General features: G+C 39.4%; 2 protein-coding genes across 8 annotated transcripts in view; one reads left to right on the forward strand and one right to left on the reverse strand.

Annotated features, from left to right (window-relative positions):
- Positions 1-17,776, reverse strand: part of BTG4 (BTG anti-proliferation factor 4) — a 113,857-nt gene extending 96,081 nt beyond the window's left edge. For 2 of the 6 annotated variants that reach the window (XM_077964283.1, XM_077964284.1), the window contains exons 1-3: positions 16,355-16,494; positions 16,184-16,242; positions 14,147-14,229 (exon numbers count right to left, since the gene is read on the reverse strand). The gene's annotated coding sequence lies outside the window, so the exon portion shown is untranslated. Of the gene's footprint in view, positions 1-14,146; positions 14,230-16,183; positions 16,243-16,354 lie in introns of all 6 variants that reach the window. The other 4 variants (XR_013404294.1, XR_013404293.1, XM_077964282.1 and 1 more) reach the window with 3 other exon arrangements.
- Positions 17,084-26,826, forward strand: part of SIK2 (salt inducible kinase 2) — a 124,821-nt gene continuing 115,078 nt past the window's right edge. Inside the window, exons 1-2 of one of the 2 annotated variants that reach the window (XM_028833955.2) lie at positions 17,084-17,314; positions 21,315-21,365. In XM_028833955.2, the coding sequence (XP_028689788.1) occupies positions 17,180-17,314; positions 21,315-21,365 (186 nt within the window). In that variant the 5' untranslated portion in view covers positions 17,084-17,179. The remainder of the gene's footprint in view (positions 17,315-21,314; positions 21,366-26,826) is intronic. The other variant, XM_028833956.2, reaches the window with a different exon arrangement.

Below are 26,826 nucleotides of genomic sequence, written 5' to 3' on the forward strand. Positions count from 1 at the left end.
GACACATGGGGATGATGGAGATTATAATTCAAGATAAGTTTTGGGTGGGGACACAAAGCCTGACCATATCAGAAACTGAGACACAAACTAAAATGAAGTGACTCTCCCCTGGTTAGCTAGCTACAACATGGTGGATCCAAGAGCAGAACTCAAGGCTCCTGGCTCCTTGCCCATATAAGCTGGCTGCCTCGTGTCTCACTTCCTAATGCTCAAAGTTGCTTCTATATTACTGTCAGGGTTTTGTGGTCAAGTATTATGTGAGTTAAAAAGAATAAAAGAACCATACTGTTTAGCCCTCTTCAGTGTTTAGGGATTTGGAGGTTCAGAGGTGGAGGAAAAGGGAAGTCATTTTAATAGATGTTTTCTGAACCTGATCATTGAACTCCAACATCTTAGAATCAACATATCCTGAAATGTTTCTGGTCAAATAGTGATTATGGGCACAACAATAAAATTACTGTATTTAGTCTTCTGGTGCGTGGTCAGCATCTTCTTTTATCCTTTTGATTTGGATTTCCTTGGGCTACTGAATGGGGATGTTTTCTGTTCTTACGTGGCAATTTGAGAGGGGTAGCTAAGTAGCATAATTGTTATTTACCATGTGGTATGCACTATTTGGGAGTTGGGGGCTGAACCTGACAGAAAATTAAATGTGATTTCTGCCCTCAAAAGTCCTCATTTTACTCTGATGAATAGATCTGACATGTAAACACAGGAAGGAGAGGAGAGCACCACTTTTAGGGGAAGTGGATAGAGATATACACAATAAGACAGACCTCTGTGAGAGTACCTAATAAATTTAATTGGATGATGAATTGAAGAAAATTAACAGATTATTTTTAATTTTTACTTTTGGGTATAAAGCAAAGGCTACAGATGCTGCCTCTAAAACTGATCTCCACACCTCCAATCTTATTCCTCCAAAGTTATGGTATAAGTTCGGTTATATGGCATCTGCCCACAAGCCAGATTCCTGGTGACATTTTATCTTCTTCACACACACAAAAATATATATACTCTTCTCTCTTTCCCACTGCCAACTCTCCTCTCCAGAAAGACTCAGGGCACTAGAAATAAGCATCTTTGTTCACAGGGATGGATGGATGCTTATTTAGAAAAACATTTATAACAAAATGAGGCTGACCAGTAGAGGGGGCATGGGACTTACATTTGATGTTCTTTAAAGAACTAAGAAACAAAGGTGCTTTAGTGAGGTCACAAAGCAGAATTCATTAGGTGTGTAGCAAATTCACAACCGCTAGAAAAGTTTGTGAACATTCTCTTTATATCTTTACATTCCTGCGTGGGCATATGGAAGAGGAACATTGTGCAGACTCCAGGAGTGAATCACTCTTGATCCAACAGTGCATGACATTTCTTACTTGAGCTCTCTTGCATTCAGATTCTTATTACTCAATGGTATATGTGTGACTTCATTTTAACACAGCTTTTCCATTATGACACACATGTAAATTCCTCAAGTTGCTAAGGCACACTTTGTGTGGCAAAACATTCAAATGTTAGGTCAACTTTTACCTCACATATTTAGAGATTGTTATCCTCAGCAACAATTGCTCTTAGTGGGTACCTTCATGAACAAAATGGTCTTAAGTGACTAGGGGTCTACACCTAATTGTTGAGACCTAGGCCCTAGAGTCAAACAGATGTGACTTCAAATTCTTGATTCTATCATATGCTAGCTTCATGGACTTGAGCAAGTTACATTAATTCACTGAGCTTTGATTCATCTGTAAAAAGGGGATTATAGTAGTAATCGAAAATAGGATTATTGTATAGATTAATGATAACTAATAGTAAAAACAAAATATGGTTGGGATAGTTGATGTTTTTCTTCTCAAGTGCACAGATTATCTTTGATTCGTGACACACTGTTTTTCACTGGTACAAGCTTAGCACCCTTTTGTTTTTATTTATATATACTTTTGTACTTATTTATATATTTGCTTATTATGAATAAAAATATGAATACTTGTAAGCCAACCACCCAATATAAGAATTAGAATATTAACAATCATACAACCACCTGTGAGCTTCTCCTCAGTTCATTTATCTACCTTCCCTTCCTTGAGTCTCACATTTATGGATCTCATATTTGATTTTCAGAAGTTATTAATTTTAATATAATCAGATTCATTAATATTTTCTCTTATGGTTGGAGGGTTTTTTGTGTCCTTAATATATTCTTCCCTAGCCCAAAATCAGAAAGACATATATTTTCTAATAAAATTTATAAAATTTTACTTTTAACATTTAAGTACTTAATTTATGTGTTTATTTTTATATATGGTATGAGGTAGGGATCAATGTCATTTTTTCCATACAGATTTTTTTTTTTTTTTTTTTTGAGACTGGATCTTGCTTTGTTGCTCAGGCTGGAGAGCAGTGGTGCAATTGCAGCTCACTGAAGCCTTGACTTCTCAAGCTCAAGCAATCCTCCCGCCTCAGCCTTCCGAGTAGCTGGGACCACAGGCCATATGCCACCATGTCCAGCTAATTTTTTTGTAGAGGTGGGGTTTCACTATGTTGCCCAGGCTGGTCTGGAACTCCTAGGCTCAAGTGATCCACCCATCTTAGCCTCCCAAACCGCTGGGGTTGCAGGTGTGAGCCACTGCACCTGGCCTAGCCATTTTTTACAAGTCCATTTATTGAATAGTCCCTCCTTTCCCCATTGATCTGCCACACCGCTTCTAGGTGGCTCATGTCTGTAATCCCAGCACTTTGGGAAGCCAAGGCTGGTAGATCACCTGAGATCAGGAGTTTGAGACCAGCCTGGCCAACATGGTGAAACCCCATCTCTACTAAAAATACAAAAATTAGCTGGGCATGGTGGCACACACCTGTAGTGCTAGCTACTTGGGAAGCTGAGGCAGGAGGATCACTTGAACCTGGGAGGAGGAGGTTGCAGTAAGCCAAGATCATGCCACTGCACTCCAGCCTGGATAACAGAGTGAGACTCTATCTCAAAAAAGAAAAGAAAAGAAAAGAAAAGAAGAAAGGAAAGAAATGGAAGGAAAGAAAGAACAAACATATATACATGGGTCTGGTTTCTGAATGTTCTACTTATCCAAAGTTTTGTATATTTATTTTAGAACAAATCCCACACTATTTTTATACACTATAGCGCTATTTTCATATACGATTTTCAAAGTAAATCCTGTTATTAGTAAAACAAAATTAGATTAATAAACATTGTTTATTATGCTCGTTTTATATTTGTTAATTTTGTTAACCATCTGATCTAAAATATTTGCTTCTGGTGGCATCTATAATCCAAGTTGTTGCTTTATTTGAAGTAACTGTACTCCTGAGATGTCTCATTACTTTGGCTTGTGAGTATATATTTTTCTGATGGTATCAGCTATTCTGTCCGAGCATTCGTAATGGAAAAAAACAGTCTGTGTCAACATCCAGTGAGCTCAAGGAGAGGGGAAGGGACAAGCACTAGGGTGGAGAGATCCAAGCACCAAGCACCAGACTATTATAATAAATTGCTTAGGCTGGATATCATGCCACCGAGCAACTCTTCAGGTCAGGACCCTACCTTTAGACTCACACTATCCTCCATCCCTCAAGGAGAAGCAGTCAGAAGAGATGGCATTTCTGGATTGTAATTCACCAGCCCTAGGGGATGGAGGGTGTGGTGCAGTGGGAGAATAAATGCTCAAGGTCATCCAATCCCCACCAGTTTTCTATTTCTAAACTCTGGCTTCTGTTCTGTCCTGATCGTTATCCTTGTGGACACTTATATCAGCAGTCTGAGCCTCTGCTTTTAATTTCCACAGAAGTCTCCTGCCCCAGGCAACAGATATACATCCAGATATACATACACATCCACACGTATACACATTACACACATGGAAATCCACATACCAATTCAAAACAGGTCCTCCAAGATTGATCTTGAGGCATGCAGCTAATTCTTTATCTTGGCAAAAATAATTGGGGGTTTAGAGTTTACATACAGGACAAAATTGTGAAACAAGTATCCCCTGGGACCTGAGCTTTACTAAGACAACCCAAGATTTAAAATCTCCTTCACAATACTTACCTATCTGAGCCTCCCATCCCTATCATCCCCCAAAAGTTACTGCTCTGTTCTTTGCTTTCTTCGTATTCCATTCATTGAAGCTTATCTCTCCCCTATGCAAATACCTAATTAACCCAGTTGCTATGGTCTGAATGTATGTGTCCTCTCAAAATTCATGTGTTGAAACCTAACTCCCAAGGTGATGATATTAAGAGATGGGACTTTTGGGAGGTGATGAGGTGGTGAGGGTGGAGCTCTCATGAATGAGATTAGTGCCCTTATTAAAGAAGCTGTAGAGAGACCCCTCCCCATCTTCCATCCCATGAGGATGCAGCAAGAGGCATATCTATGAGGCAGACAGCGAGCCCCTCACCAGACACTGAATCTGCTGACTCCTGGACCTTGAACCTAGCCTCCACAGCTGTGAGAAATAAATTTCTATTACTTATAAATTACTCAGTCTAAGGTACTGTGTTATAGCAGCCAGAACAAAGTAAGACACCAATCATGAAGCTAATGGAAAAAAATCAGAATAGCAGAGAGGAAGGAGAGGCTTTTTCTCCAGGTGAACTAAGTACATTTTAGTAGTGGCTTCTGGAAGACTGCCACACTTGCTTTGTTTAATCCAAAGGAGTAAGGCTATGTAGAAGGGAAGTAGCAGTGTACTGGAGGAGATATTTTACATAAATATAGTCTTTCAGCTTTCAAATCTCACTGTGTAGAATTACATCTCCATAATATTAATTCCTAGTAATGCTTATAAGCTAACAACAATTATAAGTCAATTTTTCCCATTGCAAGTCTCATGGGTCACAACATGCATCATGAATGAGCCCATACTGGACCTCACATAATATGGTCCCCCTCCCCTTCAGCCCCATCTCTCTCCTCCCCCATCACTACCCAGCTGGAACACTTGCAGCTTTTTCTCATCTCAAGATACTCAGACATTTTGTCCCTGGTAAGGCTCCCTCCACATCTCATCTCCTCACTCTCTCCTGCTGATTCTTCCCATGTTCCCTTAAATTTTGTTTCCTGAGGAAAACTTATTGACCCCCAACCCCAGACTAGATCAGGACTCCTAGGAAGTTATTTTCTTTTAGAGCATTTACTACAGTTATGAATATGTAAAAGAGTGAAATTGGAGTAATACACTGGAAAGCAGAAAATAATGAATTTTTATTCAGTTTTTGAACAAATACATATTGAGGACTTGCTATGTACCAGGTATTGTATTAGATACTAGGAATATTGTAGAGAAAGAGGCAGACCGCTTTATCTCACTTTAATCACCCTTTCTCGAGGATATTTCTTGGGTCTTATTACTATCTAGAACAATATCTAATTCAAATATGCCAGCATAGTAGATCCCTTCTCAAGATCTTTCATGTCCCCTCACTCTCATCTAATTTAAGCTCCAGACTCTTTTTTTTTTCTTTTAGATACAGGGTCTTACTCTATTATCCAGGCTGTAGTATAGTGGCATAATCCTAGCTTACTATAGCCTCGAACTCCTGGACTCAAGTGATCCTCCTGCCTCAGCTTCTTGAGCAGCTAGGACTACAGGCACGAACCACCATGCTTAGGTCGCTCCAGACCCACCTTCCCTCTACCCTCATCTAAAGCCTCCTATTCCTCCATCCTCACACTGCCTGCAGATATCTGCTTCCTACCTCACAGAGGAAATAGATGCCAAGGTTAAACTTCCGGCACTGTGCACTACCCACTTACCAGCAGGCAAAGCTACCCTTGCTTCCTTCTCCTATCCATATCAGAGTAAAAGAGGGGTCTCCCTCCTGACTAAAAAGTCTCTTCTGTTGTATTCTCTTGCCCTCTATAGGTTATCTCTAATCACCTTTATTTCAACCTTTCTCTTTTCTGGCTCTTTCCAGAAATGCTTAACTCTACCAGTTAAAACGCACACACACACACATTTTCATACACTCACACTCACACACACACACTCACACATACACTCACCACCAAACTTCTCTTGACTCTACATCCTCTTCTATCTTCATTCCTTCACAGACAAATTTTTTGAAAGAACGATCTACACTCATTTTTCTTCATCACTTCCCACTCTAGCTTGGCTTCCGCCCCCAGGACTCTGAAAGCCTCTGCAAAGATCATCAATTATCTCTTTGTCACTAAATCCAGTGAATTCCTTTCAATCTTCATCTTGCTTGACATCTTTTCAGAGACTGAAAGTACTCCTTCCACTTTGAAATTCTCATTTAAGGTCTCTTTTCCCTAGATTTTAAGGTATTTTTCCCTATTTATCCATTCTCCTTGTTTCTCTGGTCTCTACACTTTGGTGGGGAGGGGATGCTTCTCTTTATTTGCCCACTCCTGTGGTGCTGAATAAATACTGTAGGATTTTGCCGTCTCTTTCTTTTTAAATTTTCTTTAAGAGGTGAGGTCTCACTACATCACCCAGGCTGGAGTGCAGTAGCATGATTATAGAGCGTTGCTGTCTTGAACTCCTCATCTCAAGTGATCCTCCCACCTTAGCCTCCCGAGTAGCTGGAACTACAGGTGTGTGCCACCGAACCCAGACTCCTTCACTCTTGATACTCCCATTGAATGATACCACTCACATCCTTGACTTCAACTATCAGTACTACCAATCTCTATATTTTCACCCTAGATTTCTCCTCTGAGCCCCAGAATTATGTATCCAGAGCCCATAAATGGCAATGCAAAACATTTGACTCCTACCACAACTCATTTGGCTCCAGCATACAGACATAATATATATTGATCTCTGCAAGTTATTTAACAGTCTTTTATTACATCCTTATATATATTAGGCTCTAATAATCAGAGGAATAAGGGCTAAATGTCTAAATGAAATAGATTATATGCTCCCTGAGGGCTGGGACCATATTTCATCTACCTTTGTATGGTCAGTGCCCAGCAGAGTGAATGGCATGTGGTAAACTCTCAGTAACTGATTGCATCTGTTCACTCCAGTCAACAACCTGGGAGCAATCTTCAACATCTCTCTCCCTTCCATTCCTCACATCTTATCATGGGCACAATTGGAATTTATCACTTCAGCAGTTTCCTACCCAGTTGCAACTTCAGAATTTCTCTATAGAGGGGTTTAGGAGCAGCCATCTGGCTGAAGGGACAGAGAAGGCCTCACACGACCTGGTCCTAGCTGTCTTCCAGTTTTATCTATGGACACTGTCATCACTGAGTCTAGATGTTCACAACTGATGACAGTTACCTGAGCATATCATGTCACTTCCTACCTTTGGGACCATTGCTCATTCTGTTTCTTCCTCTTCAAATGCTCATCCAATCTTTTTTCATCTGGCTCTTACTAGGCCTTTATAATTCTTTTTAGCTTTCATCTTTTGGAAGCCTCCCCTGAAGACCCTTAAATTGAGCTGAGTGCCTCTCCTTTGAGCTCCCCGTCCAAATCTCTCATCTTAGCTCTCACCACATTACATTAAAATTGTTTGTGTGTCTACCCTCTTCACAACAATCTTCTGAGGTAGGCACTATTATTTAGCACTATTTAACAGTAATTCAAGCAGAGAGAGGTTAAGTAATTTCCCCAAGGTCACCAGCTAGTAAGTAGTAGAGCCAAAGTTCACACTTAAGCAGTTGGATTTTACAACTCCCTCTCTAAACCATAAAATTCTCAAGGGCAAGGACTGTGTCTGACTTATGTTTGTATGTGTCTACCACGGTGGCTAGCACATGAATGCAATAAATATCAAAATAAACAGTACTTGCTGAATTCTGCTAAAAAGTTTTAGAATTTCAAAAATTACTAAGATATGATCCTTACCTTAAAAGAAGTTCATGACCTAGTAGAGGTGGGAAGATTAGTAAAATACTCCAATAATAGACAGGAATGAACTAAAAGGAAAGTAACTGAGAGTTAAGTAGCTTACACATTGAAATATTGGTATTAGAATGTCAAGGTGCCTCTTTAAAATCTTTTTTTTTTTTTAGACAGGGTCTTGCTCGGTCGCCCAGACTGGATTACAGTGGTGCGATCTCAGCTCACTCCAACTTCTGCCTCCCAGGCTCAGGTGATCCTCCTGCCTCAGCCTCCAGAGTAGCTGGGACAACAGGTGCGTACAACGACACCCACCTAATTTTTGTATTTTTAGTAGAGACAGGGTTTCACCATGTTGGTCAGGCTGGTCTCGAACTCCTGACCTCAAGTGAACTACCTGCCTCCGCCTCCCAAGGTCCTGGGATTACAGGCATGAGCCACCACACCTGACCCCTGTTTAAAATCTTTTCCCAGAAGCATGAATATAGAATCTTCCTATAACTCAGTTATATGAAAAACCTAATCAGGCACACTGGCTCATGCCTGTAGTCCCAACTACTCAGGAGGCTAAGACAGGTGAACTACTTGAGCCCAAGAGTTTGAGACCAGCCTGAACAACATAGCAAGACCTTGTCTCAAAAAAATAAAGGTAAAAACAACAACAACAAAAAGAAAAAAAAAATCAAATGAAGGTGGACCAATAAATTATGGAAGTTAAACTGGAAGATGTTTAGTGACCACGTCTAGGACTGTGGCCCAGGCTTTGCCCTATTTACCAGTTTACCAGTCCACAGTCTTGAACCTACTATGAGCAATACACTCGTACTAGGAGTGATAATACAAAGAAGACTCCAATAAAGATATAGAAAACATGTTGGTGGAATCTGTGGATAGCTTAGAAAACTAACAATTAGCTAATATGATAGGTGGCAAGCAAATAATCAAAATGATTATTTTATCTGGAACAGGGAGCAAAATCAACAAGATGACATTTTATCTACCAGAATTTCCATTTATATTTTTAAAAAATCGATTGCCTAAGAAAATTATAAGAGTGATGTAATACAATAATAATTGTTATTTTTAAAGACCCAAGGGTTTTAGTTAGCCTTGGTCTTAACTGTGGGATGTGGCTGCTAAAACGACAGCTAGCCCAATTTTTGGCTGAATTAATATGAACATGGAGTCCAGATCAAAGGAGTGACTGGTCAATGGCCGTATTCTGTACTGCTTAGACTACACCTGGGCTACTATGTTCTGTTTTTTGAACAGTATTTTAAGAGAGACATTGACAAACTATTATCTGGAGAAGCACAAAGATAAGAGTAAAAATAGTCAGCTAGACAGCGAAGTTGGGATTGTTTTGCCTGGAAAACTAAAGAAAGAATATGAGAATATGTGTGTGTGTGTGTGTGTGTGCGCGCGCGCGTGTGTGTGTGTAATGTCTTGCTCTAGAGAAAAGAACTAAAATCTATAGGCAGAAGTTAGAAGCAAATATGAAACCAATAATAAGGAAGTGCTTTCCATTGACGCCAACTGTCTGACAATAGATTGGGTTCCTGCATGAAGCAGTAAACCAAGGCTTAATGTCACCCATCAAATATTTAGAAATTTATGTTTCAGATAGGAAGATGGACTCATATGATACTCTTTAAGATCCCTTTCAAACTTACGGTCCTAAGAAAAGCTGTCATCTGGGAGAAGATACATACATTTGAAATTATTTTTAAAAATTAGAGAGTCATACATTCTTCATTGAGAGAAGATCCATCACAGCTAAAGCCAAACTAGGGCATGATTAGCTAAAGACCTCCCTCTTAGTCCTGCTTTTGCTGCATTCCATAAGTTTTGACATGTTGTATTTTCATTTTCATTTGTCTCAGGATATTTTTTACTCCCCTTCCCACCTGCCTTTTTTGAGATGAGGTCTCACTATGTTGCCCAGACTGAACTTGAATTCCTAAGCTCAAGCAATCTTTCCTCCTTGGCCTCCCAAGTAGCCAGGATTACAGGCATGCACCACACCTGCCTCTGGTTTCCCTTTTGATTTCTTCTTTGACCCATTGGTTGTTCAGAAGTGTGTTATTTAATTTCCACGTATTTGTGAATTTTAAAATTTTTCTTCTGCTGATTTCTAGTTGCATTCCTTTGTGGTCAGAAAAGATACTTGGTATGATTTCAGTCATCCTAAAATTTTTAAGACTCATTTTGTTACCTAACACATGATCTATCCTAGAGAATCCTCCATGTGTGGTTGGAAAAAATGCGTATTTATATGTAACCATAAAAGACTCTGAATAGCCAAACCAATCTTGAGCAAGAAGAAAAAAGCTGGGGGCCTCATACTTCCTAATTTCAAAATATATTACAAAGCTACAGTAATTAAAACAGTATAGTACTGGCATAAAGACAGAAATACAGACCAATGAAACGAAATAGAAAGACCAGAAATAAACCTCCACATATATAGTCAACTGATCTGCAATAAGAGTGCCAACCATACAAAATGAGGAAAGGATAGTCTCTTCAATGAATAGTGCTGTGAAAACTGGATATTCACATGCAAAAGAATGAAACTAGACCCTTATACTATATAGAAAATCAACTCAAAATGGATTAAAGACTTAAATGAATATAAGACTTTAAATTATAAAACTCCTAGGAAAAAATGTAGGGGAAAATCTTGATATTGGTCTTGGCAATGATTTCTTGAATATGGCATCAAAAGTACAGGCAACAAAAGCAAAAATAGACAAGTGGGACTGCATTAAACTAAAAAGCTTCTGCACAGCAAAGGAAACAATCAACAGAGTGAAAAAGCAACTATGGAATTAGAGAAAAAGAATTGCAAGCCATATATGTGATAAGAGCTTAATGTCCAAAATATATAAGGAACTCCTAAAACTCAGTTGAAAAAAAAAACAACAAATAACCTGATTTTAAAATGAGCAAAGGACTTGAATGGGTATTTCTTCAAAAAAAGATACACAATTGGCCACTAGGTATATGAAAAAGTGCTGAACATCACTAATCACCAGGGAAATGCAAATCAAAACCAAAATGAGATAGCATCTCACACCTGTTAGTGTGGCTATTATAAAAAAAAAAAAGATAATGAGTGTTGGCAAGGATATAGAGAAATCAGAACTCTTGTATACTGTTAGTAGGAATGTAAATCAGTACAGCATTATGGAAATCAGTATGGAGGTTCCTCAAAAAATTAAAAATAGAACTACCATATGATCCATCAATCCCACTTCTGGGTATTTATCCAAAGGAGTTGAAATCAGGATCTTGAAGAGATATCTGCACTCCCATGTTCATTACAGCATTATTCACAATAACCAAGATAAAGAAACAACCTAAATGTCTATCAATAGAGGAATGGAAAGAAATACACACACACACACGCACATACAACAGAATATTATTCAGCCTTAAAAAAGAAGGGAATCCTGCCATATGCAACAACATGGATGGACCTGAAAGACATTATGCTAAGTAAAATAAGCCAGTCACGGAAGGATAAATACTGCATGATCCCACTCATATGAGCTATCTAAAATAGTCAAACTAATAGAAACAGAATAGAATGGTGTTGCCTGGGGCTGGGGAGTAGGGAGAAATAGCAAGTTGTTCAATGGGTGTAAAACTTCAGTAATTCAAGATGAACAAGTTCTAGAGATCTGAACAACATAGTGCCTATAGTTAATAATATTGTATTGTACACTAAAAAATTTAAGAGAGTAGATCTCAAGTGTTCTTACCAACCCCCGCCCAGCCCCCCGCCCCTGGCACACACATGGGAGCAGGGGGGAGCTTTTGGAGGTGACAGATATATTTATTACTTTGATACGCGTGTATGCATATGTTCAAGCTCATCAAATTGTATACATTAAATATGTACATCTCATTATATATTAAGTATACCTCAATAAAGCTATTTTAAAAATAAAAATACTAAAGAAAGTTTTCTAAACTTCAGTCCTCTAGTTTATTTCCATAACAGTACCTTACATGTAGTGGCATCCACATGTTCTTTATGTGACTGATTGATGTTTGTTTCATGAATAGCTGTACTTTACACTAATAAGAAGCCCTTGGAATGAGCACAGGTCAGTGATTTGGATTTTCTTGTGTACTTTCTGTATTTGTTAATATAAGAGGCAAAGTATTCATTCTAGCTTTGTAATCTATTTTTTCTAAGCAAAGTTGTCTAATAAAGATTTCATCAGTTTTTTATTTGAACTAAATCGAAATCCAGGCCTAAGCCAATTTTTTTTTTTTTTTTTTTAGATGGAGTCTCACTCTGTTGCCCAGGCTGGAGTGAAGTGGTGCAATCTCAGCTCACTGCAAGCTCCACCTCCTGGGTTCACGCCATTCTCCCACCTCAGCCTCCCCAGCAGCTGGGACTACAGGCGCCTGCCACCACACCCGGCTAATTTTGTTTTTGTATTTTTAGTAGAGATGGGGTTTCACCATGTTAGCCAGGATGGTCTCGATCTCCTGACCTTGTGATCCACCCCCCTAGGCCTCCCAAAGTGCTGGGATTACAGGCATGAGCCACCGCACCTAGCTAAGCCTATTATTATATTGACTTTCCTTCAGTCCTGAAATGATAAAACAGTAAAAATGCAGATATTGTTCACGATCAAGGAGACAAATGGTACCTATCTTTTTTCAAGTTCATAGGCTGTCTGCTTCAGCAAAATAATATACAGCATTGTGAGCCATGAAGTCTTCTTTCTTCACATTTCAGATCACTTTTTCATTACCTCTTTGCTAACTCCTCTCCTCATTTCACATTTTTATTTATAATCCACTTTATTCTAAGTATGTTATATAATTAATTCTTAGTCTCTCACTGTCTTACTTCTTTCTCGGTATACACCTTTTTTACCTTTTGAAGTGTTATGTTAACATTTTTTAACCAACTCAATGCTAAATATCATAGACTCACAGCATCAGCTGGGAATGCTGCATCTGAAAGCTCAATCAGAAAGGAATTTGGTGACTAGAATGCTTTACCTCACTGATACCAAAACCAGAGATGGAAAAGAAAGATGGGGATTGTAAGATGAAGCTCTCTTTCTTCTCCTTCTCCCTCTTATCTTTTATTCTTTTTTCCTGCGGATTGTCTGTGTGTGTGTGTGTGTGTGTGTGTGTAGGGAAAGAGAAAGAGGAGGAGAAAGAGGGAGAGGAAAAGGATAGCAGGAGTTGAATAATATTAATAATTGCTAAAATATATACAGCTATCATTTAATTGGAAACAAAAGTACATAAGAGACATACAGGGTTGAAATAGGACAGGGATGAGTAGGTCTTTTGGATTAAGGAAACAGAGTTGAATCACAGAATCCAAGATTGCAGTATTCTAAATTAGTCCACATATATGTGTTTCTTCAGGGTTTCATTTACAGCCTACCAGTAACGCTGAGTAGCACACCCACTACATTTCCACATGAGTAAGGCTGATTTTTGGCACAGCCCCTTCTGTCTCTTCCCTCTTTCTGGTCTCCTGTTCTCTAACTTGTAGACACCCAGTATGCTCACACTGAACTCTGGCTTTCCAAAACCTTTTGGTACTCTCTGTCTTTCCTTTTTCTTCTTTCCAGCCCCAAATCAATTCTTATTCCCAGACTGTGCAAGGAGGTGTTTGGCCTGGTTATCTAATTTAAATACTCAAATGATCCATTTCCGTTCAACAGGTATACTTTAAAGGATGAGGCTGTTCACTGAGCGGGCCTCCATGAGTATTTTCTGGTTCTTGGGTAAGTGACTTTTCATCAGATTCCCAAAGGAACCCACCCCCAGAACAATTAAAATACAATCATCTGACTCGGCGTGGTGGCTCACGCCTGTAATCCCAGCACTTTGAGATCACAAGGTCAGGAGATCGAGACCATCTTGGCCAAAATAGTGTAACCCCGTCTCTAGTAAAATACAAAAAATTAGCTGGGTGTGGTGATGCGTGCCTGTAATCCCAGCTACTTGGGAGGCTGAGGCAGGGGAATTGCTTGAACCTGGGAGGCAGAGCTTGCAGTGAGCTGAGATCATGCCACTGCACTCCAGCCTGCTGACAGAGCAAGACTCCACCTCAAAAAAAAAGAAATCATCTAAGTGGCAAAATGCACATGGTTATTATTTTTGAACTGGTATACATATGTAGGTTCCTAGCCTAATTAGAATACCTCTCACCTAGTTAGAGGACCACTCATATACCACACCTATCAATCCAGAAATCTGATCAGTCTTACAGCTTTCTCCCATTTCTCCCCTCATGTTTGCAAACAACATACCTCATGGTAGAGTAAGGTATTGCTTGGGGAGAGTGAAAAGCAGAAGCACAGTGAGCAGTGGAGGGCCCAAAAGCCATCTTGCACTAAAAAAAAAAAATAAATAAAATAAAATAAATATATATATAAATTTTAAAATAAAATAAATACACAATATATTAATTTTCATTAAAAAATTAAAACTACAGAAAAGTTGCAAGAATGGTACAACAATCTACCATATACCCTTTTACCTATTTTATCAATTTAACATTTTGCCACATTTGCCTTATCTATCTGTGCTAAACTACTTGAGAGTAAGTTGCATATATCAGAATTTTTTGCTTTTTTTTTTGTTACAGTCTCACTCTGTCATCCAGACTGGAGCGCAGTGGTATGATCTCAGCTCACTGCAACCTCCGCCTCCCAGGTTCAAGCGATTCTCCCACCTCAGCCTCCAGAATAGCTAGGATTACAAGCGAGTGCCACCACACTCGGGTAATTTTTGTATTTTTAGTAGAGACAGGGTTTTGCCATGTTGGCCAGGCTGATCTTGAACTCCTGACCTCAAGTGATATGCCCATCTCGGCCTGCCAAAGTGTTGGGATTACAGGTGTGAGCCACCACGCCTGGCCAAAAATTTCATACCTAACTAGTTTAGTGTGTATCTCTTAACAAGGGATACTCTCTCTTATAATCACAGTACAATTATAAAATTCAAGAATTTTAACACTGAAAGAGTATCTTATCTAATATGTAATCCATATTCAAATTTCAGTAGTTGTTCTGATACATTCCTTTATAGCATGTTCTTCCAAGATCACATGTTGCCTTTAGTGCCATGCCTTTCTAAATCCCTTAAATCTAGAATGGTTCCTCAGTCTTTCTTTGACTTTCATGACACTGATGTTTTTTAAGGATACAGGTCAGTTGTTGGGTAGAATGTTTCTTAGTTTGCATCTTTCTGATTGTTTCTAGATCATAATATGCATTTTTGACAGGAATACTACATAAGAGATATTGTAACCTCAGTGGCTCACGTCAGGAGGCTCATCATGTCATTTTATCACATAATTGGTGACATTAACTTTGATCATTTGGTTAGGGTAATGTCTGTCAGATTTCTCCACTGTAGAGGTACCTCTGTTAACCCTTTATCATGAATAAGAAATCCAAAGACTGTGCAAATATCTTGTTCCCCAGGCAAATTTTACTCAATGATTTAAACATCTATTCATAATTCTTGTCTGAATCCATTATTACTGTAATGGCTGCCAAACGATTTGCTAATTGTCATTTCTTCTAACATATATTAGTTGGCATTCCACCGTCATTTCACTTCTCCCCCCTTTATTTTTCTATTTAAAAGTTTAAAAGTAAGTATGGTCTACGATTCTTTTACAAAATTCAATGTGTTAGAATCAATTTCTGTCATTATTTATTTATTCATTTATTGAGACAGAGTCTCGCTCTGTCACCCAGGCTAGAGGGCAGTGGCACAATCTTGGCTCACCGCAACCTCTACTTCCCGGGTTCAAACAATTCTCCCTGCCTCAGCCTCCCGAGTAGCTGGTATTATAGGCGCCCACTACCACGCCTGGCTATTTTTGCATTTTTAGTAGAGATGGGGTTTCACCATGTTGGCCAGGCTAGTCTTGAACTCCTGACCTCAGGTGATCCGCCCACCTCGGCCTCCCAAAGTGCTGGGATTACAGGCGTGAGCCACTAAGCCCAGCCTATTATTTATTCTTGATACCCAAATTGTCTCAGATTTGGTAAGGCGGGAGCACCTTGGAGCGATCTTTCTTTTGACATATCTTCCTTGACCTAGCCAAGAAATCTCCTTGCTTTAAGGCACAGGATCTTTCAAGGGCATTTTATACTTTCCCTGTCTCTGCCTTCGAATGAGCCATCTCGCCACGGAGTCTGGCTCCTTTAGGTGGAGAATGGTATTTAGAAACCAAGATATGAAGGCACATGATACATTTCAGAATATTGAAGTGTCACTGTCCCTATTTCCTTGAGTCACATTTGGAAGCGTGGTGTGATTTATAATCCTACCTCTACCATTGCCTGTGTGACCTTGGCAATTCCCTTTATTCCTTGCGGTCTGCTTCGTCCTTTGGGGGAAAAAATTGGATTAGAGAAATATTTTTAACCGTTTTCAGGGTCACCAACACGTTTGGGAATCTGACAGAAGCTACGGGTCCATCTCTCCAGAGACATGCTCACATAAGCAAAAACTGGCCTGTGTTTTAGGGGGTTCCGGACTCCGAAGTTCACATGAGGCTCCAAATCTCTGGATTAAGTGATCTCCAAGATCTCTTCAGCGCTGACATTGACATTCTGTGAGTCTATCAGCGACCGCACTGCTGTCAGAATGACTCCTCGGAGACATCAAAACGTGGAGGGTTTTGTTATATATAGCAACGAGAAGAGAAAAAAACACAAAGAAAGGAGCCTGTGAGCAACGCATTGCTCAGCCACAGTTCTTTGCCGGTGCCAAATTTAGGGCGCGCTGTACTTGTAGGTGAGAGGTTTTGGCGGGAAGGACCCCGGGTGGGCGGAGAACGCCGGGGCGGGGAAGGAGATCGCAGGCCGCATCCAGGTCTCTGCACCCCTACGCACGGTCCGCCAGGGCTCGCTCTTGCCCTTCGCCTGGAAGGCCGAGGACCGTAGCGGGCCGAGCGGCGACCCCGCCCCTGGCAGCGGCGAGGCGGAGGGGCGAAGGGAGGGCGTATGAGCCCGGAAGGAGCGCGCCGGCCAGGCCCGCGCCCCTCCCCGCGCGCAGTCCCCCACTCTCCTGCAGCCGACGTCGGCGGTGCTTCGGTCGCCATGGTGACCAATCCAGGCCCGGGCCCGCCCCCGCCCCCCTGCCCCGGCCCCCTGACGTCGGCGCACGTCAGCGGCGGCGCGCGCCTGGCTGGGCCCTGCGGAGCGGGAGGGAAGGAGCGAAGGAGCAAGCTGAGCGGCCGTCGCCCAAGCCAAGCCGCGCTGCCAGGGCTCCCGCTCGCCCGCCCGCGCTCCTGTCCGCCGTGTCTAGCAGCGGGGCCCAGCATGGTCATGGCGGATGGCCCGAGGCACTTGCAGCGCGGGCCGGTCCGGGTGGGGTTCTACGACATCGAGGGCACGCTGGGCAAGGGCAACTTCGCCGTGGTGAAGCTGGGGCGGCACCGGATCACCAAGACGGAGGTGCGGCCCGGGGCTCGGCGGGAGCGTCCGAGGCGAGGGTTCGGGAGAGGAGCTGCTTACCGAGAGGGGCGGCCGCAGTGGTGGGACTGGGGAGACCCGAGAGGCCGCCTCACTGGCGGAGGCGAGCGGGCCTGGGACTGTGAGGACCCAGGAGGTGCAGGGGGTCGGTGAGCAGCGAAGGGATCGGGCCCGGGCACCCGGAGCCGAGTGTCGTCCGACTGGAAACGCAACCAGCCGGGGCTTAGCTTTCCCCTACGCCACCCGCGGTGGCCACCCGGAATTTCGCCCAGAGCCCCCCACCCGAGCCGTGACCTGGTCTGTGGCCTCCGCTCCGGAGCCCAAGTTCCGCGTCTTCCCTGCTTTCGGCTGGGGGTGGGGTGGGAGGGGAAGTCTCGGTGTTCCCAGGCTGCGCCGTGAGAGACGTCGCCGGCCCGAGGAGGGGACCGCCTGCGCTTGGGCTCCGCGGATGGGGGATCGTGCGGCCCCCGTGACCCCGGTGCCCCTCCCCTGCCCGACGAGGAGGGGCCCGGTGGCTGGGAGTGCCCCCACGGCCACTGACCATCTCTTCTCCTTCCTTTTGGCCCACGGTGTCTCTGATTTGGTGTCTGACTAGCTTGATCCCTTGCCTGGGGCATTTCCATTTAATGCTCCAGACAATAGAACTGGTTAAAATGGTCATCTCTGCACTTGCACAGTGGGTGGGTTGGACAGAAGTCTAGGGTTGTCCCTGTACCAGGTGTGTATTCTGGCTGTAATACGCATTCTTTAAACCATATTAGATTCTGCCTCTACTCATAAAGCCCTGAACTGCTTCCTGACGGTGAATCCTGCACCCTCTTCATTGCACATTCTAATGCACCGCACATATTCTCTCACAAGTCTCTGTTCTTACCTAACCCGCCCCCCTTCCTTCCACTGCCTCAAGCTGCTCTCCTCAGGGTCTCTATTTTAAGACGTGCAAATTAAATACCTTAGAAGAACGGTAGAAACAAAACCATTCTTTAGAATAAAACCTAGTGGTTTTGACGTACTCTACTCTGCCTTATTGTAGTTCCTCCTGGAGTTTCATCCTTTTCCTGTTTGTTTGCCCTCCAGTTTTGGTCCTATTCTGCTTTTTCCCTTGTTAGTACGAATGTACTAGAGTTTGAATGTAGAATAAAGTAGGACTTCTTTTCAGAATGACTTATGTAAGGCGAAGGGCACTGGCAAACCTGAGTGATTTTTGGAGTTGCAGTTGTACTTAGAAGTTTTGCTTAATCCCATTTCCAAAAGGAAGGGGTATATGTCATTTTGTCGTCTTTACTTTTTGCCTTCCCCTGGTGGTCCTGAAGCAGTCCAAATCTTTTAGAATCAGGACCAAGGTCAGATATTTTATTCTCACAGATTTACCAGTTAGCAATTTAAATTGTAATGATAATGGTAACTTGACTATAGTGATATTGCTAAATCTTTGCATAGTTTAATCTGATCCCAGCATTTTTTAAAATGAAGAAATTGGTTCCATTCCTCTGAAGAGCCATGGCCTAATGCCATGCCATTTCCCTTAAAGTTACATAAAAGAAGGCATTTTAAATGCATGTTTTATGAGTCCTTGCTTAATGACTTTCTAAAAACAAACACATTGTGAGTTATAGAGAGGTTCTACAAAACTTTTGAACTATAGTATATCGTGTGGGTTGAATTCCAAATCCATCAGTTCATAATATTTTTTTCTCAGCTCTTACTGGGGTTAGTAGCAAGATTTAATTAAGTCATCTATTATTTATCAGGTCAGATTTAGTTAATACAGTAAGAGCTGCTTAAGTGGAGTGACTAACACTTTCTCTTGAGGTTGACAATTCAAATGGTGTCCGTTTTAAACTGATATATCTTAAAGAGCTAGGGGGCACTATGGAGTAATATCGTGGTTTGGCTATCAGAGTGAGATCAATGCATTCATTTGTAATTGAAGCAAGCACTGGTCAGATCGTGAAAGAGGATCCATCCTAAATCGTGTGTGTAGTATATATGTGTAGAATTATTTACGTTAAATGCTAAATGTTTAGTCCACAGAACCCATTTCCCCGTGCTTTTCTAAAGAAGCTGTTATTAACATATAAAAAGAAATAGTGTGAATGTGAATTTGAGATGGGTGAGTGTGAGTACCTGTGGAGATTTGGTGGGTGTGATTGGAGATATTAAGGTAGAGAGGGATACGTGAAATGTCAAAGCAATCGTTGAACAGAAGAGTTCTCTAGATCTCTAGCTTGTAAAGTTGCTCTGAATTTTTTTTTTTTTTTTTTTTTTTTTTTTGAGACAGAGTCTTGCTTTTGTTGCCCAGGCTGGCTGGAGTGCAATGGTGTGATCCCGGCTCACTGCAACCTCTGCCTCCCGGGTTCAAGCGATTCTCCTGCCTCAGCCTCCCAAGTAGCTGGGATTACAGGCGCTCACCACCATGCCCGGCTAATTTGTGTCTTTTTAGTAGAGACGGGGTTTCACAGTGTTGGCCAGGCTGGTTTCGAACTCCTGACAAGTGATCCACGGCCTCGGCCTCCCAAAGTGCTGGGATTACAGGCGGGAGCCACCGTGCCTGGCCCAATTGTTTCTTAAAGTATTCCGTGGGAGTAACAATTCCATTGTTAATGAAGTTTTTTTACAGCAGTTATTTATCCTTATTCGAATTCACTGGAGAAATGTTTGTGTGTTTTTGATAAATACAACTACCTTAAAAACTGTAAGATGTTTAGTAAAAACTTTTGTTTTAAATTGAGTTTTCATTGCAGAATATACTACGGTAGTTATAGTGGAACAATGAATATGGTATAAAAATAATATCAGCAAAATATCCCAATTATTGACGATAAAAGTTTCTTCATATACTGTGCTTTAACATAGATACAAGTTTGTGTGTTTCAAAACTTAGAGGTTCTTTTTCCCAAGTTTGACCCTGAGGCAAATTTTAGGACTTAATCATCTATGTAATGAGCAATTGGACCCTTTTATTTTTAACTGGTTCTTCTCTGTTTCTTGTTCTATATCACTCACAAATGATGTATTTCTACAGAACTTGGGAGATTCAAGTCTGTTTCCCTTTTAGGAAAAAAAATAGTAGACAAAAGAGATCTTCATTTTGGTCGAATCTATCAAACAGTTTAACATTGTTTATGAAATATAATTACATCATCATCTGAAGTGGTATTGTGTTTGATCTCTATGTGAATTTTGCACCCAAAGGGGAAGACAGGTGGGGGTAGAATCCAGCTTCCTAATACACTTTGTAAAGGCTTTGTAGTATTCGTTTGTGGTTTACGAATTAGAGATGCTAATTTTATAAAATTAGCATAATGGGAAAAGAATAATAGCATGTAAGCTGTTAAACTTTGAAGCAGTAGTGGTTGCTTGTTTGCTGTTCACTGAGTGTCCTTGAGTAGTTTATTTTATCAATACTGTACAGTACTAGGAAATAACTTTTTCCTTCTAGTTAATGGTGTAGCTAGTTTTTTGTCTCTTAAGTAAAATTCTAGAAAAGCCAATTGTATCCTTAAATGTTTTTGTATTCTGTTTAAGAAATAGTTTCTTTCTTGTTGCTCCCAGGACAAAAGAAAGAAAAATAAAGAAGTAGTGTCTTACTGTAATGTAAAAAATAAAGAAGAGTATAGTGAACAAAAAAGTATACATATAATTCCTCCACCAGTGGGAATAACCCATTCTTAACATTATGACACTAGACTTTTTATTTAAATGCATTTTTTCCATAGATGAGAGCACATGGTACATGTGTATAAATTATGTTGTTTTTTCTACTTAATATTATAACCTAGGCATTTTGCTTAATATATATAACTTTATAAAAACATTTTTATTAGCTGCATGGTGTTCTACCTTGTGGATGAATATCATTTTACCTAACAATTCCCTTATTAATGAATATTATGTAATTTTCAGTTTTTGTTTATAGTAAATAATTTGCAGTGAATATTTTTGTGTCTGTAACTGAGTGTGCATTTTACATTTTTTTTAGGGAGGAGGCATTGCTGGTAAAGTCCTAAAAGGAAATTTCCTAAGTAACAAGGTATTATTTTTACATTAAAGAGTAGTGTATTTTTATTACCAAATCTGTCATGTTTATTATTGAAAAATTTAAAAGTATAAATAGGAGGCCAGGCTACATGGCTGACACCTGTAATCCCAGCACAGTGGGAGTCCAACGCAGATGGGTTGCTTGAGGCCAGGAGTTCGAGACCAGCCTGGTCAATATAGCAAGACTCTGTCTCATTAAAAAACAAAAAAACTATAAATAAATGAAAAGAATTCCCCATAAAATCACAACCCCGGAGATAACCATAACTCGTTATTTTCAGACCTTTTCTATAATAGATAACTTGAGTTTTCAACACCATATGTCTCATATTGCTTAGCTAAAGAGCGTGTAAATGTATAGTCTATGGAATCATAAAGATATTTCAAAGAGGTTCTAAAAATGACCTTATTAAAATGGCATGTGGGTGTCAGGCTGCTTACTTACCCTTAAGAGAACTTGGAATGCAAAACTGATAACAAGGACATTCTGAAAACTGTATTTGTTTGCTAAAAAGCCTTCCATGTGCATTTTGGGGATTTTATAGTTAGGTCTAATTCTTTACTACCTTAAAATGTAAGATTTTTAAAAGGTTTTCAAAATTGTTAAGGTATTAAAATTGCATTTTTATAGCAAAGTTAGAAACAAGAAAAAGGCATATTACACCCTGATTATGATGTTTCTTGAAGAGAACTCATTTTAAAAATACATTTGAATTTTCTATTTTGCTTTAAAATTTTAAGACCCCTTTCAGTAGTCTTGGTATTAATCTTGTGCTGTGAAATATTCCAAAATTTCAAGAACTGTACTATGTGCAACAGAAGGACTTGTTACCAAATGACTCAATCACTAATATTTGTATCTAGTCTTATGTATGATCTTTAATTGTGTATTGAAATAAAAATTATATGTGTCTTGGAATATATATGCTTTCATAGAATTTTTCTCTAGTCTTTTTGCACCCCGGACAAATAGTATTTGTCAAATTATTCTGCTAACTGTTGTTCAAAATGATCTGCTCTTTTTTGGGAGTGGGAACAAACATGCAAAATAAGAGTTGTGTAAATGTTTATATTCTGTAGAAATTTTAACTTTAACAGAGTTTAATGTGTTCTGATTTTAAACCCTCTGGGAAATACTATCTCAGTACCAGTCAATTAAGAAAACAATTATTTGGAAATAACTGAAACTAGCCTATCTTCTTGGATTCACATGATGACATTTGATTTATGACCCACTGCTGATAGCAGATTCATTTCCTTGGAGGCAAATGCATTCCAGAATTCATTAGAATATCATTCTTTCCACTTTCGTGTACCTAGTACCTCTTCTACCTTCCACCTCCATCTTTTCAAAATAAATTATATAAAACTTCCTTTATTCAGAACATTGGTGTAGAATACTTTCCCATCCTTCACAGAGAAATAGCCTATATATCCATTTTGAGATATTAGAAGATCAAAAGATAAACTTGGAAATTCCATCAGAAACTTCATTTAAAATTTTTTTAAAATACTTTAAACAGATTAAGAGATGAATATTGGATGAATTAAACTGAGAAACAATACTAAAATTTATTTTAAGTTCTCCTTGAAAGTAAACATAGTATTTATATGGTTTCCCCCAGTTATAGAAGTCAATGCATCTTCATTGTAAACATTGTTGAAAAGCCCAAAGAAGAAAATTAACATCCTTACTTCTACTCTCCAGACCCAGAGATAATGTCTGTTAATATTTGGTTCATCTTCTTCTAGTTATTCACATATATTTTATATGTATGTAATAAAATTGGTGTCATGTATACATATAATCTGTGTTTTTTACTTAACGTGTTGTTAACATTTCCCTAACTTTGAAAACTATGTGAAGCATGGTTAAATAGTATTTGTGTATTTTTGACTATCCATATTTTATTTAATCAATTTCCTATTACTGAACATTTAGTCTATTTCTCTCTTGCTGTCTCTCTTTCTAAAATAATTTTTCAGAGAGCATCCCTCTACATACATCTTTGTGCATGTGTCTGATTATTTCCTCAGTGTAATTGCATAGCAATGGAATTCTTGGGTCAAGGAGTATGTACATTACCTATCTTATGACGTAGGATGCCAAATTACCCTCCAGAAAAGGAGTGCCCGTTAATTTTCACTAGCAAGAACTCATATTTTGCAGGAACATTATTTTCTAAATCTCTGCCAGCTTGATAGCAGAAAGTAATATTCTTTGCTTCTTTTAAATTTTTTCTATTTTTATTTTTTAATTGACAAATGTTTATATTTTCTGTTACTTCAATTGGCATTTCTTTGATTACTTTGTACAGTTTTATATGATGATTGCATTCCTTTTATAAATTTTTTTTGTCCTTTGACCCATTTAATTGCATTGTCTTTTTTGTTGATTTGTTTAAATACTTTTTAAGATGGGGATTATTTTTAATCACTTCTTTTATCATCTTAAAAATTCTCAGTTTAATTTTTGCAGGTATATAACTATCAGACCATTTACCTTTCTCCCAATCTGTTTTTCTTACTATTGCTAAAGTCAAATCAATTTTTTTGGGGGGGTTGGGACAGGGTCTCACTCTGTCGCCCAGGCTGGAGTACAGTGGCAAGATTACAGCTCACTGCAGCCTCCATGTCCCAGGCACAAGTGATCCTCCCATGCTCAAGTGATCCTCCCACCTCAGCCTTCCAAGTAGCTGGGACTGTGGGTGCACACCCCCACGCCTGGCTAATTTTTAAATTTTTTTGTAAAGACAAGGTTTTGCCATGTTGCCCAAGCTGGTCTTGAACTCCTTGGCTCAAACAGCCGTCCCACTTTGGCCTCCCAAAGTGCTGGGATTACAGACATAAGCCACCATACCCAGCCATCAAATTAAATCCTAATGAGAATGTATTATTTGAATAATTTTAAAAGCCAAATTTACATTGGAAAAAAAGTCTGCTTTTTATTCATTCTGAGAGGGTAGCTAGATAATTCTCTGTTTTACTACTCACTTTTACTGCTTTCAGAAATTATTTCATTATAGACCACTCAATCACACTTGCTTTTCAATCGGATGATAGGCTAGTAGGTTGTAATTCTACCAATGATTTGTTATATAAGCTGAAAGGTGTATTTATTTTTTAATTTCAGAGGTCTAATGTATGGTATGATAGAGCTAATGCTACTTGGTACTTCAGAAGGACAGTGTAGAATTAGTATATTAGTAATAGGACTGGAGTAAATATTATCTAAGACAAGAAACACATGTTAATCCCTTCTTATTTGTTATTAGAAGAATAGCTCTTATTGTGTAACTTCTTTATAAAATCTCCAAAAGCTACTTTTTTTGGCTTTCATCTGTGGATTTACAGAATCAAAAAGCAACTTTTGTATGTGTGGTTTCTTTAAATGAGATTAATATTTCTTTTATGAGAAGTTGTTTTTCTAAAATCAAAAAGGATAGGCCAAGCATGGTAGCTCACGCCTGTAATCCCAGCACTTTGGGGGGCCAAGGCAGGTGGATCGCTTGAGACCAGCGTGGCCAACACGGTGAAACCCCATCTCTACTAAAAATACAAAAATTATCCTGGCATGGTGGTGCACGCCTGTAATCCCAGCTACTCGGGAGGCTGAGGCAGGAGAATCACTTGAACCTGGGAGGCAGAGGTTGCACTGAACTGAGATCGCACCACTGCACTCCAGCAGTGACAGAGCCAGGCTCTGTCTAAAAAAAAAGAAAAATACCAAAAACAGGGATAACAGTTTGAAAAATGAAAAAATTCCATTTATTCATCAGTTTAACACTTTTTACATTTCGGCTCTTACATTTAATTCCTTGTCCTCCTATATAAAATTTGTACTTGACAGTTGTTACTTTCATATGTATTTTTAAAAATTTCACAGTTAGAAACATTTCTGTATATGTCTTAATATTTAAATCACAAAATAGCCATTTTCTAAATTTTGAAAATGAGAAAATGAAAACTAATATTTCTCAGATGGAGAATTAGTATATGTGATAAATAACTATGTCATTGTTCTGGGTTTTTTCTTATTAGAAAAGTAATACATGTTCACTGAAGAAAAATTGCACAGAAGAGTACAAAGCAGTTTATCGCCATCTTTTTCTACTCATACCTTATGCTGAGACTGCACTGATATCTCAGTTTTCTAATACTCTATTGATTATATGTACACATAAGGCTGGGTGAAGTGGCTCACACCAGTAATCCCACACTTTTGGGAGGCCAAGGCAGGAGGATTACTTGAGCCTAGGAATTTAAGACCAGTCTGGGCAACATGGTGAAACCCACTCTTTCTTGACCAAATGTGTATATTTATATATATGTATACACACACACACGCACACACACACACACAAATTAGCACAGTGTGGTGGTGCACACCTGTAGTCCCAGCTTCTTGGGAGGCTGAGGTGGCAGGATCATTTGAGCCTGGAAGGCAGAGGTTGCAGTGAGCTGAGATCACACCACTGCATTCCAGCCCAGGCAACAGAGTGAGACCCTGTCTCAAAAAAAAAAAAAGTGAACATAAATCTTTGTCATCATTTCAGATTATTTCCCTCAAATAATTTCTCAGAAGAAGAGTCCTTAAGCTACATGGAATGGATGATTTTTAAGGTTCATAATAAAGACTACTAAATTCCTCCCCAGAAAAATTATAATCTATTTTATATTCCTACTAACAATATCTAAAACAAACATCTCATTGAACCTTAGCTGACCAGGTTATTTATTTTTTAATCTTTATAAACATAAGTAAAAATGGTATTTTGTTTTTAATTCATATTTCCCTGAGTATTTTGAAGTTGCATATTCAGTGTTGCTACTTTATGTGGGATTTAGTTTGATAATAATCATTCTAGTTTGTCCTAATGTTCTTCAGTTTATGGAGGAGACCTTTCTTCAGTCCTTTAGTAGAAGGAATATTCATTTTTCTGTCATATAAATTTATTGAAGGTTTTTTTAAGATGATGTATATATAATAATTAGAGAGTTGAATAGATGAACACCACCAAAAAAGGGGATCTTTCCATTCATAGAGTTCCTTTCTTGACTTACTTTCTTGTTACCGTGCAGATTTTGTCCCTTATACTATGTTCAGAACTAAATAAGAGAAGGGATATAGAGAGGAAGTTCCCACAAATCTAAGTTCATTCTAATCCTTAAAAGGAACTATTGGGACACAACCCTTTTGCAAATTAAGGACTTTCAGTGCACCTTTGGGGAAATCCCCAAATACAAATTTCTTGTTGATAAAATGTGTTCATCTTCTTCTTACAGACCTATTAAATTCCTTGAGGGTAGGAATGAAACCCCATTCATTTTTATATCCCAGGCATAATTCCTGGCACACAACAGACGCTGTGTAATGTATTATTACTAGACCGTTTGAAATAGTGGAAAGATTAAAGTTGGAGTTAGAAGGCCTAGGGTTTTTCTTCCTTAAT

This window comes from Macaca mulatta, chromosome 14 (genome assembly GCF_049350105.2).
Source record: "Macaca mulatta isolate MMU2019108-1 chromosome 14, T2T-MMU8v2.0, whole genome shotgun sequence".
NCBI classification, from domain to species: Eukaryota; Metazoa; Chordata; class Mammalia; order Primates; family Cercopithecidae; genus Macaca; species Macaca mulatta.